Below are 15,792 nucleotides of genomic sequence, written 5' to 3'. Positions count from 1 at the left end.
GCCTAGGAGCTGAGGGACAGGGATGTCACCACTTCCGGGGAGGGACAGAGCCAGATAAGGAGCCTGCCAGCCCCACCACCCCCAGCCCCAGCCCCAGCAGGGGTGCCAGGTCGTGTGCTACTGCCCGCACTGCCCCCCCCACCCGAGCTGTAACTGAAAAATTCAATCTGCAAATCATTTTTCCTATCATTCTTACTAGCACATATTTTAAACTGATGAGTGTTTATCAGGGATTATTTAAACAGACAGATATTCATAAATTGACCATCCATTTAACTTCAGGGGGATCAGAAGATGCAGTGTGTATCTTGTGATATTACAACATTTGGATTTGGTCAAAAGAGCTTCTGCTATTGGGGATGGAGGAGTCCTTTAGGCTTATATGTAAAATAATTATCATAAAATAAATCTTTCACACATGGGTGCTCTTTCAGGTATTAAAACACTCTGCTTTCTGATCAATGATCCAAGATCAAGGTTTAAAAAAGTTTACTAGTCCTGAAAGCATATGTATTACACTGCTTTTACAATGGGTGTAGCATTGCTTGTTCACAAAACATTAATATTTTACCATTACAGTATATTTATTGCTGGCTTGCTTTCTCCTGACTTTCTTTGCTTCTGACATGACTAGAACCAGAGATTAATCTATTATGGCGTTTGAATGCCAGGTTTTCTGAAATGCTAGTGATCATCAATTGAAGTGTTTAATTCAGAACCATCAAATTCTGCATGTAGGCAAACAGATATTACATTGATAAGATTTATAAAAATACCTATATAGTAATAAGTCGCCGTTATATATGCTATACTCCTCCCTCCCCTTTCCTCATATTGTTTGTGATTCACTGGTCACATCTTGCCTTAGATTGTAAATTCTACAGGGATGGAACTGTGTCTTTGCAAAGCACCTACTACAAATGGGGCCCTGATCCCCATTGGAGCCTCTGGGTGCTACTGTAATATAAATAATAATTTAAGATACAGATGTTTAAAGGAGAAAAGTGTAAAACAGACAGAAGACTTCCCCATTTCTTTCAGTAACAAACTGTGAAGTAAAAAAAGAAAGAATTTGTTTTGCACTGGAATGGAAGGAATGTTTCCAAGTGTAAGATGCTGTTTAGGACTGATTTTCCTTGCAGGCAAAGCAGAGTACAACAAATTGAGGATTTTATGAAAACTCTACTAAAAGAATCCTTGGTTTTTTTCTCTGGGTCATTTGTCAGTTATTGTGATAATGTAAATTCCTCAGAAATGGAGACGCTTCCCCCCACATAGAATCTCAGGGTTGGAAGGGACCTCAGGAGGTCATCTAGTCCAACCCCCTGCTCAAAGCAGGACCAATCCCCAATTTTTACCCCAGATCCCTAAATGGCCCTCTCAAGGATTGAACTCACAACGCTAGGTTTAGCAGGCCAATGCTCAAACCACTGAGCTATCCCTCCCCAACATGTGGTAGACTGAACCAATCCTATTGAAATTCATAGCATTTTAATATTACTGAGATGTTAAATTAAGGTAGGTTATGCTTCTAGATATTTGTACAAAAGATCAAAATACTAGGTTTTAGGATATCTCCTGGGAGGAAACCCTTGATATTGCCATTTCAAGATCATTTTCTAAATATTACATTTCATACCCAACTTTACATGACTCTTTTCAAGGCATCATCAGAAAGTATAATGCCATTAAAAGCAGCATAGATCACAAGTTGCTTTATATTCTGGATTCCTATCCCTCAATTTGAGCCATAAATTACCCCTATAGGATACAGAAGAGACCATATTGCAAAAGCAGAGCATCTGTATATATGAAAGTGCATAATAAACAGAATAAACTATTTTAAATCAGTAAGCTGTATTTTTTTCCCGCAACTCTACTTGTGGGTTTAATCAAATCTTGGACCCAAGCAGCACCCATTTACAAGCATTCTAACAGAGCTGAGAATCTCTTATGTGCAGCAGTACTTTTGGCTAGTTAAAAGATTGTCATAATTTTAGCCTGTATTTTGCATAACCGAATTTACCTTAGTGATGGAAGGTATGTTAGATTTGTCTTTCAGAATTCTGAAGAACTTTAAAGGTATGTTTAGTGATTTTCATTTGTTTAGTTATTGTTAGTTCCTCACACATACAAGGAAGGCATCAAATTAGATTTTTTTTTTATTATTATTATTATTATTATTATTATTATTATTATTTATTTTGCTCGCCTCTTGAGCTTTGTCATTTACTGGAGCAGCTGGAGAACTTAAAGCAAACAGAAGTCCAGTGCCTCACTACTTCTACTTCACGTGGTATCTAGTCTGCAATTACACTACATGGGGATTTGTTTAAAAAAGGATTTACTCACTATTTTGAAGAAATACAGTCTACATAAGAATAGTAGACTGTATTTCACACAGTAAGACCACTAATAATACAATTATAACAAAATAACCAAAAACAAGTCACAATTTTTGGTCAATCAAAAATTCAAATCATTGCCCCCCTACGAAACCCCAGACTGGCAGCGGGCTGAGTGGTGCCGGCGGCCGGAACCCCAGACCAGCAGCGCGGGCGGCAGACGGAACCCCAGACCGGCAGCGGGCTGAGCAGCTCAGCCGGCTGCCAGTCTGGGGCTCCGTCCGCCAGCCCCTGCCAGCCAGGGTCCTGGCCGTTGGCCCCGCTCAGCTCAGGGCCCTGGCTGGCAGCAGAATCCCACTAAAAATCAGCTCGTGTGCCGCCTTTGGCACGCATGCCACAGGTTGCCGACCCCTGCATTAATTTAATACCAGCAGTGACATCTTTCATGCAGAATCTTTTCATGTATTTGATGCATTCATTGCCAAAAAACGATATAACATCATGACATCATAATTTGTCACCCACTGTGTTGCATATAGGCATTTTTTAAAAATAAAACTGTTTTTGCATCAAGTTACTGACTTATGCCAGACAAATTAATGAAAACTGAAGTAATCCTGATTTTTTCCATAATAGATGGCAACCCTGGTAGTGGCTGCTCTTTATCAAACATTCTTAGTGTGAGTTTGCTGAAGAGGCTGTGGAATGGAATAAACAATTCATCCCTTCAGCTTCTTTTCTTTTAAGGATACGCCTACACTACAGATGCTACAGTGGCATATCTACAGCACTGAACCTATGCTGCTGTAATGATATGGTTCCTACATCGACAGAAGGGTTCTTCCAATGTGTAGTTAATCCATCTCTCTGAGAGGCGGTAGCTATGTCAACAGAAATTTCATCGACCAACCCACGTCTCCACTAGGGGTTAGAATTTTTTCACAGCCCTGAGCCTGGCAGCTAGGTGAATCTAATTTTTAAGTGTAGAGCAGGCCTAAGTCCTTTGCTTTGCAAGTCCATCACTTCAGGCTTGACAGCCCCGGTTAGTGAGTTATTTTTGAGTAGCTTCCTAAGAAATGGGATACTTGGCCAGTTGGATGAAGTTCATGTAAGGTGCCTCCAAGTTGCACCAAATATCATTAGAGTAAGAACTTTGTAGGCGGAGAAGGTGGTGAGGGAGTAGTATTTTTTTCTGCTGTGGAGACAAAGTAACGGAAGTACATGCACAAGATGTAGATGATTGACAGCTTCTACGGCACCATAGCTCTAGGTCCTATTAGTTATTGTAGAGACAGGAACTATCCTAAGGAGAACCAACCTTGGCAGGTATAAACCCATGAAAATGGGAATGGGAATGTTACTACTGGCATTATACAAAATTCAAGATCTCCTTTTTCGTACTTATTATTACGAAATTTCAAAGGGAAAGGCAAGATATAGCCCAAATATTTTGCTTCTAACAAAACCAGTGAATAATTTATTATTAAAACATTGATTTACTAGCAGTGCAAATTTTTGGCACAGCTCTAGTTAATAATATTACTGACATATCAATCAAAATGGGAAATTAAGGATGGACTAGAAATCAACTTTTTTTCTGCAATATATTTTAATTCTTTCATTACAATCTTGGTCAAAATCTCCCTATTTTGTTATCTGCAGGAGTGTTTTTTCATAAAGTATCCAATAAGTCCAAAGCATAATATTTGTATATTCTAAAGTATATTCTCAGTACTGCTCTGAACTCTAATATGCTGCATCCACTCACTATCCTCACTCAAATGATTGATAAATATACAGTGTAATTGGCAATGTTTACTATTCAGGGCCTAAAAATCAAACAATTTTGTTCAGTCAATAGTACAACATTTATTTGAAGTGAAACAGAATACTACGTGGAGGCTTTCTTGTGCATTTATAATATTTTTCCTTTTTCCCCTCTATACAACTTCAGGGGAGAAAACGAGGAACTAAAAATTAAACTGGCTCCAGACTAAGAGAGTGCAAAGGTTCTGGCTGACAGCTAGAATGTCTCCTAATTGCAGACATTAGAACGCAAGCCACGTGATCCTCCACAGTACAACTCTGGTGTTAGATATTCCTATTACCAGTGGTTTTCTTAGTCCAGAATATAAAGGGAATAGATTTTTTAAAAAAACTAAACATAGCACTTACCAAGTGAACATAAGGCACAAAGTATCCAAAAAGTGCAGCGGGGATTCCAAAAGCCCAGATTCGATAACCCGTAACCTTGAAAATGGAGAAACTGAAAATCTTCTTTGCAGAAGGAAATCTCAACATGCCCTTCTTTCCACCCTCTTTGTCACTTGCACTGGAAATGAGGGGTTTGTAACTGAAGCCAGCCAGGAAAAGAACAAACATAAGGATGCACAGAACCCTTAAAGTGTTGTACAGGCCAACTGAATCAATCAACACTCTCAAAAGAAAAGGCAGTGACACAGTGAACAAGCTGCTGCCGGCAGTGACGATGCCATTCACTAGTCCAAGGCGCTTCTTGAAATAGTGCCCCAGAATGACCAAGGATGGCTGGTATGCAAATGAACAACCACAGGCAAATAAGATTCCATAGGTGAAATACAGAGGTTCAATGGTGCTATATCAAAAGAAAAAAAGTTTGAAAATTGCATTAGTATGTTACATACAACACTGTGAATGCTCATATTCAACAGTTACATATAAAAGAGTTAATCTTCCACATATGTGATTGCAGAATAAAATATTAATATAATTTATACTTATTTACTGTAGAAGTAAATTCTATCTACTCAAGCATACAATAGTTAAGTGGGAAAATCAGAGAATATTTCATACTCTCATTGATGAGATCTGATTGAAAGTACACTTAATATTCTTAAAGAGATAGTCTCAGGTCAAGTTAGACCCAAAACATAAGTTCAGTAACATCTGTGGTTTGTTTGTTTTTTAAATCCAGCGAAAATAATACTTTGTTTGGATTTAAGCATTTCCCTACTATGTTTGCAACCCAAATTTTGCAACATTATGATAATGCTTGAGGGCCAAAAAGTGAATCGGATGTCTATTTTTATGGTCCACAAGGAAAGTACAATAATGCAAGAAGTAAATGAACACTATTAATTGTAAAAACAAAAGGAGTCCTTGTGGCATCTTAGAAACTCACAGATTTATTTGGGCATAAGTTTTCATGGGCTAGAACCCACTTCATCAGATGCATGGAGTGGAAAATACAGTAGCAAGTACATATACACAGTACATGAAAAGTTGGATTAGCCTTACCAAGTAGGGGGGTCAGTCTAACAAGACAATTCAATTAACAGTAGAATACCAAGGGAGGAAAAATCACTTCTGTAGTGGTAATGAGGGTGGCCCATTTCAAACAATTGACAAGAAGATGTGAGTAACAGGAGGGGGAAATTAGTATGGGGAAATCCTCATTGTTTTTGCTGATACAGACTAACACGGCTACCACTCTGAAACTATTAATTGTGAAGAATAAAACTAGAAAATTATTTCAAATTTTAGTATAATGGGTTATATATAACTGGTCAGATTTTGTTAAGTATGATTTTTTACCTGACAACATTCCTTTAACCATAACCAAATATTCAAAGTTTTTTCACTTTTTTACATCAGTGTTTTCCAGCATTTATATTTACATACACAGGTATAGTACAGCCCAAAAAAAGTGATGAGAAAAAAAATCTATTAAAAGAGAATGACATTCTTACTCCAGTTTATATTAGGAACAAGCAGCACAATAATTTGTTCCTCATGGCAGAGATTCCACCACAAAATACAACTGAAGTGAAAACAGGGCCATTCTCTTGCTACACAAGTAAGATTAGGCTGCCACCAAAAAGATGCTTGCTCCAGAGAATATGGATATAATTAATAAGGAGAATACAAGCAAAGTAATGAAAATATATTTTCATCTTCCGGAGATTGAGACAGCTGCAACACAGAGGAGAGATTACAACAGTGAATTCTGAGTTAGAATTCTGTTAGAAAGTCAAGTACCAAGCGCTTATTTCAGGGGGTTGTCTAGACAAGGATGAAAGATGCATTTTACAAAACAGTTAGCTAACACATTTTAAGTACAACTTTTTAAACCTATAGTGCAAACAGAGCAAATTGTATTTTAAAATATGAAAGACAGTGGCAGCGAACCCTAGAATTTTAGAATGTATTAGTTAAAACATATTGGCTAACATGTTTTTAAAATACACCTTTTATCCTAGTCTAGGTAAGCCGTAAGAGGGCAACTACAGTTGGGCTAGTACTGGCCTGCAATAAACATTAATAAACTGGGAGGACTATCCTCTTGGAATTATTATATTAAAATCAAACAGCAGAGTCCAATGGCACAATACATCTTGTGTGTGTTTGTTCGTAATGTTTTTTGTTCCTTTCCTTCTGCCAAAAGATGGCAGCCTAATCTTTTGTAAATAGATGTATTCAGGGCCTGGAGTTCTATGTGGTATCTTAGAACTAATACTGTTCTTCAGTCTGTAAAATGACTCATGACAATGATCTAATCAAAAAGTAGATTAAGGCATAATTTAGATGTAGAAAAGTACAGTATATATTTGCTCTAAAAAATAAATGACATGCAGCCATTAAATGTGGCTATGATTTACTGATCGTGTTACATCTGTTCTTTTCAATATGAAACCTATCCATTAAGAGGCAAAAACTTTAAATGTGTGCATGTGGCAGAAATGTTTTACTGTATGTATGTTGTGCATATTTGTTAACTCTTTCAAAGGAATCTAACGCTGGAGATATGATTTACCATTCACAAAAGTGGTTCTGGTTTATTATTAGATTATACCTCTTCTGGTGCTTTATTACTTTCTCTAATTATTTTCTCAGTTATTTTTCACTGATTGACGATCACAAAAACTAATCAATCTTAGTCGTTTACTATTTCGTCTTATCTTGCTGCTGTTGGTTACCTTTCATGCAATATGGGTCACAAATTGATCTGCAGAGCTTAGAGCAGCAAACTTTTTATTATGGGTAGTAAATTGTGCAAGTGTTCCCTCTCTGCACACAAACACTCTCTCTCACTTTTCCCCACCTAAGGTACCTTATTAGTCAAACAGAAATTCTGCTGTTCCAAGGAATGTTTACAGAGGTATACTCTGGCAAGAAGGAGGTGACACAGGCAGCTTTCTGTCCTAAGATGAAAAACAGCTCAGTGTTATGCATTCATTAAACTATTCAGAAAAAAACTCTTAAGTACTGATTGATGGTCATAAAAATGAATCAGTCTTACTATTTACTTTCCAGTTGCTCTCATCCTTACTGGTTTTCCTGATATCCTGAATCAAAAAGGGTCTTTTCCCTCTGCCTCCCATTCTGTCCTTTTAAAGGGCAGCAGCAGTAGGGTGACCATACATCACGTTTTGGCCAGGACAATCCCTTTTTAAAGCCCTGTCCTGGCCATCCTGACTTTTAATGCAAAAGTTGGCATTTTTCCTGTTTGCTCAGTTGGCAAGAGCAAATGGCACAAATGCCCACTTTTGTCAAAAAAGTGAGTTGCAGAGGAACAGATGAGGTGGGGGAAGAGAGATACCAATTCTGCACAGGGGGAAGGCAGGGCTCTGGCAGGGGGCATTTAGGGCTCAAGCGAGCAGCTATGCCAATATCAGCCCCGCGTGGGGGCAGGGAAAGGGTTCAGCACATGGATGGCTTTAGCAAGCAGCAACACCAGCACGGCAGGGCTCAGGCAGGGGGCAGGCAGGGCTCGAGCAAGCAGTGACACTAGCGTCAGCCTTGCATGGGGGGCAGGTAGGCAGGGCTGGAACGAGCAGCAACATCAGCGTCAACCTCGCACAGGGAGGGCAGGTAAGGCTCAAGTGAGCAGCAACGCCAGCCTTCCGTGGGGGGCAAGCAGGACTCAGGAGAGCAACAACGCCAGCTCCATGTGGGGAGGAGGGCTCAGGCGAGCAGCTCGGGCCAATCCCCCATGATGTCCTATTTTCCCTTTGGGCAATGTGGTCACCCTAAGCAGCAAGAACCTACTGAATACCCTCTCCATGGGTAACAGTCTCACAAACATGAAAAAGGAAGGCAAAATAGTAGGTGAACACTATATGAGGAGCTAGATGATAGCAGGAAGAAAAGAAATGGTTATTCAGTCTGTGAAGTAACTGTGGTTCTTTGAGATGTGCATCCCGAAGGCTGCTCCATTCTAGGTGCCCTTGTTCCCCCCGCATCTTTGAGCGGGGATTGCTCATGGCAATGTCTGTTTGGCCTGCATATGCATCTTACTCAGTCTCATACTCTGTGCTGTTATATAGCACTGTGAGGGTGAACTGCTCTCAGGTCCTTCTCTATCACATGGCTTCACAGCAGAGAACTCCAAAGCTGAGAGGAAGGAGAACAGGTAGTGAAGCTCCCAAAGGGACACACATCTCAAAGAACCAGTTACTACACTACGTGAGTAAGCATTTCTTCTTCTGCAAGTAGTGTCCCAAAGGGTGCTCCATTCTAGGGGTATGTCTACACTACGAAATTAGGTCGAATTTACAGAAGTCAATTTTTAGGAAGCGATTTTATACAGTCGATTGTGTGTGTGTCCACTAAGCGCATTAAGTCGGCAGAGTGCGTCCACAGTACCGTGGCTAGCGTCAACTTCCGGAGCGTTGCACTGTGGGTAGCTATCCCACAGTTCCCGCAGTCTCCGCTACCCATTGGAATTCTGGGTTGAGCTCCCAGTGCCTGATGGGGCAAAAACATTGTCGCGGGTGGTTTTGGGTACATGTCATCAGTCGCCCCTCCCTCCGTAAAAGCAATGGCAGACAATCGTTTCACGCCTTTTTTCCGTGCAGACGCCATACTGCTTTCAGCAGACGGTGCAGTAGGACTGCTAACCATTGTCATCCAACCACCACTTCTGCTGCAACTCTGCTCTCCTGGTGCCATGAATCCACCTCGCAGGTCGTCTCATCGTTCTTTATAAATATCTATTCTCGTGGCATCCCGTCATCATCGACCACTTCCGCTGCAACTTTGCTCTCCTGCTCTTGTCTTGATAGCGAATTTCTCCATGTTGTCTGTCATGGGCTCCCGGGTTCGTGTGTTCTTCCTCGGGAAACGTGCGCGGTGCTAACCATCATCCTCCATCGCTTCCGCTGCAACTCTGCTCTCCTGCAGACGCCATACCACGGCAAGCATGGAGCCCGCTCAGCTCACCGCTGCTGTTGTGAGTGTTGTAAACACCTCGCGCATTATCCTGCAGTATATGCAGAACCTGCAAAAGCAGGCAAAGGAGGCGACAACAGCGTGATCACAATAGTGCTGAGGACATGGACACAGACTTCTCTCAAAGCATGGGCCCTGGCAATTTGGACATCATGGTGGTAATGGCACAGGTTCATGCCATGGAATGCCGATTCTGGGCCCGGGAAACAAGCACAGACTGATGGGACCGCATAGTGTTGCGGGTCTGGGATGACTCCCAGTGGCTGCGAAACTTTCGCTTGCGTAAGGCCACTTTCATGGAACTTTGTGACTTGCTTTCCCCTGCCCTGAAGCACAAGAATACCAAAATGAAAGCAGCCCTCACAGTTCACAAGCAAGTGACGATAGCCCTCTGGAAGTCTGCAATGCCAGACAACTACTGGTCAATCGGGAATCAATTTGGAGTGGGTAAATCTACAGTGGGGCTGCTGTGATCCAAGTAGCCAGTGCAATAACTGAGCTGCTGCTATCAAGGGTAGTGACTCTGGGAAATGTGCAGGTCGTAGTGGATGGCTTTGCTGCAATGGGGTTCCCTAACTGTGGTGTAATGATAGATGGAACGCATATCCCTGTCTTGGGACCAGACCACTTTGGCAGCCAGTACGTAAACCACAAGGGGTACTTTTCCATGGTGCTGCAAGCACTGGTGGATCACAAGGGATGTTTCACCGACATCAATGTGGGATGGCCGGGACAGATGCATGACACTCGCATCTTCAGGAACTCTGGTCGGTTTGAACAGCTGCAGGAAGGAACTTACTTCCCAGAACAGAAAATTACCGTTGGGGATGTTGAAATGCCTATAGTTATCCTTGGGGTCCCAGCCTATCCCTTAATGCCATGGCTCATGAAGCCATACACAGGCACCTGGACAGTAGTAAGGAAAAGTTCAACTATAAGCTGAGCAAGAGCAGAACGGTGGTACAATGTGCATTTGGACATTTAAAAGCACGCTGGCGCAGTTTATTGACTAGGTTAGACCTCAGTGAAACCAATACTCCCATTGTTATTGCTGCTTGCTGTGTGCTCTACAATATCTGAGAGAATAAGGGTGAGAGGTTTATGGCGGGGTGGGAGGTTGAGGCAAATCGTCTGGTGGCCGATTATGCGCAGCCAGACATCAGAGCAATTAGAAGAGCACAGCCGGGTGACCTGCGCATCAGAGAAGCTCTGAAAACCAGTTTCATGACTGGCCAGGCTATGGTATGACAGTTCTGTTTGTTTCTCCTTCCCTGTAAGCCAACCAACCTCCCCTCTTCGATCACCACTTTCAGAGGCAATAAAGTCATTATTGTTTCAAAATCATGCATTCTTTATTAATTCATCACACAAATAGGGGGAAAACTCGCAAGGTAGCCTGGGAGGGTGGGTGAGGAGGGAAGCACTGGGTGGGGTGGTGGATGAGGGGAGGAGGGAAGGACAATGCCACACTACAGTTCAAAACTTATTGAATGCCAGCCTTCTGTTGCTTGGGCAATCCTCTGGGGTGCAGTGGCTGGGTGCCCATAGCCTCCTGCCCCTAACCCCCCCGCGTTCTTGGGCATCTGGGTGAGGAGGATATGGAACTTGGGGAGGAGGGCAGGCTGTTATACAGGAGCCACAGCGGCGGTCTGTGCTCCTGCTGCCTTTCCTGAAGCTCCACCAGACGCCTAAGCATGTCAGTTTGCTCCCCCATTAGGCTCAGCATTGCATCCTGCCTCCTCTCATCACGCTCCTTCCTCTTCTCATCGCGTTCATTTAACGCGTTCCTGGACTGCCATTGTTTGCCTCCACGCATTCTGCTGAGCTCTTGCAGTGTGGCAGGTCTGCATGAGTACTGAGAACATCATCGCTCATGCGTTTTTTTCGCCTTCTAATCTGCGCTAGCCTCTGGGATGGAGATGACGGGGAGCGTAGAAACATTTGCAGCTGCGGGAGGAAACAAAGGAAGAGTAGTATTTAAAAAGATACATTTTAGAGAACAAAGGGAAAACTATTTCACACTGAATCAAACGATTTACACCCCCTCCCCCTCCCACGTGGCTAGTATCAGGGAAGATCCCTCTCAGCCAAACGCAAACAGCTCAGCATGAACAGGCCTCCCTCCAACGTATGGCAAAGGCTTTTAGAGTACCTCCAGGAGAGCTTCATGGAGATGTCCCTGGAGGATTTCCGCTCCATCCCCAGACACGTTAACAGACTTTTCCAGTAGCTATATCGGCCGCGAATGCATCCCAAGTCTTCAGGGCAAATTAATCATTAAACACGCTTGCTTTTAAACCATGTATTTATATTTAGAAAGGTACACTCACCAGAGGTGCCTTCTCCAGCTTCATGGTCCAGGAGCCCGCCTTGGGAGAGTTGGGAGGGTATTGGCTCCAGGGTGATGAACAGTTAGTTCCTGGCTGCCGCAAAGAAGTGATCGCCTCCTAGAATGGCATGCAGCTCATCATAGAAGCGGCATGTATAGGGCTCTGACCCGGAGTGACCATTTGCCTCCTTTGTTTTTTGGTAGGCTTGCCTCAGCTCCTTAACTTTCATGCAGCACTGCTGTGTGTCCCTGTTGTAGCCTCTGTCCATCATGCCCTTGGAGATTTTGGCAAATATATTGGCATTTTGTCCTTTGGAACGGAGTTCTGCCTGTACGGATTCTTCTCCCCATACAGCGATCTGATCCAGTACCTCCCGTTTGGTCTATGCTGGAGCTCTTTTGCGATTCTGGGACTCCATGGTCACCTCTGCTGATTAGCTCTGCACGGTCACCTGTGCTGATCAGCTTGCCATACTGGCCAAACCGGAAATGAAATTCAAAAGTTCCCGGGGCTTTTCCTGTCTACCTGGCCAGTGCATCTGAGTTGAGAGTGCTGTCCAGAGCGGTCACAATGGAGCACTCTGGGATAGCTCCCGGAGGCCAATACTGTCAAATTGCATCCACACGACCCCAAATTTGACCCAGCGAGGATGATTTTAGCGCTAAACCCCTCGCCAGGGAGGAGTACAGAAATCGATTTTAAGAGCCCTTTAAGTCGACAAAACAGGCTTGGTCGTGTGGATGGGTGCAGGGTTACATCGACCTAACGCTGCTAAATTTGACCTAAACTCGTAGTGTAGACCAGGGCTTGGTGAATACTGAGCAGTTCCCCTTAAGGAGGAGGGGGCTTTGATTTAAGTCAAGTATTGAAAAAAATATAGCAGAGCCAAATGCAGCACTGGAAAGCAAGTCATGTGTTATTGCATAGTGCTCAGCAATGGTACGTATAGAGACCTCCATCACGGCTCTACATATTTCAGTAATGGGAACATTTATGAAAAGGGCTGTAGAAGAGGAAATAGATCTCGTAGAGCACATTCGTATGTCAGAGTCCTTAGAAACTATAGAGTAGCAGCCGTGTTAGTCTGTATCCGCAAAAAGAAAAGGAGTACTTATGGCACCTTAGAGACTAACAAATTTATTTGAGCAAATTCTCTAAGGTGCCACAAGATATTGTCCTAAAAAGATTCATATGTCCCTTCATGCTTCAACCACCATTCCAGAGAACGTGCATCCATACTGATGACAGGTTCTGCTCGATAATGATCCAAAGCAGTGCGGACCGACCCATGTTCATTTTCATCATCTGAGTCAAATGCCACCAGCAGAAGATTGATTTTCTTTTTTGGTGGTTTGGTAGTTTCCACGTTGGAGTTTTGCTCTTTTAAGACTTCTGAAAGCATGCTCCACACCTCGTCCCCTTCAGATTTTGGAAGGCACTTCAGATTCTTAAACCTTGGGTTGAGTGCTGTAGCTATCTTTAGAAATCTCACACTGGTACCTTCTATGCGCTTTGTCAAATCTGCAGTGCAAGTGTTCTTAAAATGAACAACATGTGCTGGGTCATCATCCGAGACTGCTATAAATGGGGGTAAAACTGAGCAGGAGACATACAATTCTCCCCCAAAGAGTTCAGTCACAAATTTAATTAATGCATTATTTTTTTAATGAGCATCATCACAGTTTTGTCCTCTGGAATGGAGGTCAAAGCATGAAGGCGTATATGAATGTTTAGCATATCTGGCAAATAAATACCTTGCAATGCCAGCTACGAAAGTCCGAATGCCTGTTCTCACTTCAGGTGACATTGTCAATAAGGAGGAGGCAGCATTATGTCCCATAAATGTACACAGATTTGTTTGTCTTTGCGATTGGCTGAACAAGAAGGAGGACTGAGTGGACTTGTAGGCTCTGAAGTTTTACATTGTTTTGTTTTTGAGTGCAGTTATGTCACACACAAAAAAACTACATTTGTAAGTTGCACTTTCACGATAAAGAGACTGCACTACAGTACTTGTATGAGGTGAATTGAAAAACACTCTTGTGTGTGTTCTTTACAGTGCAAATATTAGTAATCAAAAATAATAATATAAAGTGAGCACTGTACACTTTGTATTCTGCATTGTAACTGAAATCAATATATTTGAAAATGTAGAAAAACATCCAAAAATATATAATAAATTTCACTTGGTATTCTATTGCTTAACAATGTGACTAAAACTGCAATTAATTTTTTTGAGTTAATCAGGTGAGTTAACTGATCAATTGACAGCCCTAATGGGTACGGAAAGTAGTGTAGTTAGACTGTGTCTGTTCAATGAATAAACAGTCTTGAGCCACCCTTGAAGACATCACATTAGCAGTCTTGCATGGTGGATAACAGAAATCCTAACTGCCATATGCCCCAGCTGCTGAAGACCGTTCTTCACCAGGGTTTGAGGGCTGATCTGGATGGATTATGTTGACTACGCTGGATAGGGCCATGAATCTGTGCATTGGGAGGTAGGCTCTTGCTGCTACTGAATCAAGATGAGCACCTATGAATTCTACCTTTTGCACAGGGGTTGAGGTGGCTTTGTAAATTGGCCATGAAGTTACACCCAGGGAGTAACCTTTCAGAAGTCAAGGTAAATGAACACCAGAATTCCTTTTCTGAGGAGGTGCGCCACTACTACTAGCATGACCTTTGAAAAGATCCCTGGGGCAGATTATAGGCCAAAGGGAGCACACTGTACTGAAAATGGTCCTGACAGACAGTGAAACGTAGGTATCTTTTGTGGGATTGGTGGATTGCTATATGGAAAAGTGTGTCCTGAAAGTTGAGGGATGAGAATCAATTCCCTTGGTCCAGTGACGGAATTATTGCTACAAGCATCACCATTTTGAATTTTTGTGCCTTCACAAAGGTGTTCAGTAGCCTTAAATCTAGGTTAGGTCTCCAACTGCCATTCTTTTTTGGAACCAGGAAATACCTGGAATAAAACCGCTTTCTTCTGTACTGTATGGAAACCGCTTTTATAGTGCCCAACAGTAGAAAAGAGTATTTCCTGTCGTAGCAGGTTCTCATGAGTGAGGTCCCTGAAGAGGGACAGGAAAGGGGGGGTTGACAGGCAGAAAAGTAGTAAAGTGCATAGAGTACCCTGTGGAGGTGATCTCCAAAACCCACTTGTCCATAGTGATGGACTCCCAAGCCCACGGTAAGTGGTAAAGGCAGTCGCTGAACAGAGGAAGGCAGGTGAATAGATTGAACTGGTAAGAATGGTGCTTGGAGATGGAAAGCTGCAAGGTCAAAAGGTTTTCTTCTCTAGAACCTCTGTGTCTTGCATTGTGGTTAGTATGATTTTTGGGCGATCGAGATTGGGCGGGACAAAAATCTCTGGGCCATCTGGGACTTACAAAACTTTCTCTTGTGGGCAGGTGTATATATCCCAAGAGAACGTAAAGTAGCCCTGGAGTCCTTTAACATGTGCAGAGACTTGTCTATGTCGTCAGCAAATAGTTTAGTACCATCAAAGGGGAGGTCCTTGACTGTATTGTGGACCTCCTTTGGAAACCCTGAAAGCTGGAGCCTGAAGGCCCTCCTCATAATACCAATGGGAAATCAAGTGGGCAGCAGTATCAACAGCATCAAGGAAGATTTGCAGAGATGTTCTGGCAAGCAGCTGACCTTCTTCAATAATTGCCTGGAATTGCTCTCTAATGTTCTGCTTGCAGATGCTCAATAAATGAAGTCTGCTTGGTGTAATTTGTATGATTGAATTTCGCCAGTAAAGCCTGGTAAGTTGACTATTCTGAATTGTAAAATAGCTGATGAATATGATTTTCTACAAAACAGGTCCAGATGCTTATGATCCTTGTTATAGGATGCGGATTTACTGCCTCCCATGTTCGTTAACTGCATCAACCACC

The 15,792-nt window shown here is 42.5% G+C and overlaps 1 protein-coding gene across 2 annotated transcripts in view; it reads right to left on the bottom strand.

The window, feature by feature from the left end:
- SLC16A10 (solute carrier family 16 member 10) overlaps positions 1-15,792 on the bottom strand; it is a 168,734-nt gene that overhangs the window by 54,347 nt on the left and 98,595 nt on the right. The window contains exon 3 of one of the 2 annotated variants that reach the window (XM_043542816.1): positions 4,521-4,698. In XM_043542816.1, the coding sequence (XP_043398751.1) occupies positions 4,521-4,698 (178 nt within the window). Of the gene's footprint in view, positions 1-4,520; positions 4,960-15,792 lie in introns of both variants that reach the window. The other variant, XM_037894649.2, reaches the window with a different exon arrangement.

Source organism: Chelonia mydas, chromosome 3 (assembly GCF_015237465.2).
Source record: "Chelonia mydas isolate rCheMyd1 chromosome 3, rCheMyd1.pri.v2, whole genome shotgun sequence".
In the NCBI taxonomy this organism is placed as follows: Eukaryota; Metazoa; Chordata; order Testudines; family Cheloniidae; genus Chelonia; species Chelonia mydas.
The sequence above is the reverse complement of the archived record's forward strand: the minus strand, read 5'-3'. Positions and strand labels throughout refer to the sequence as shown.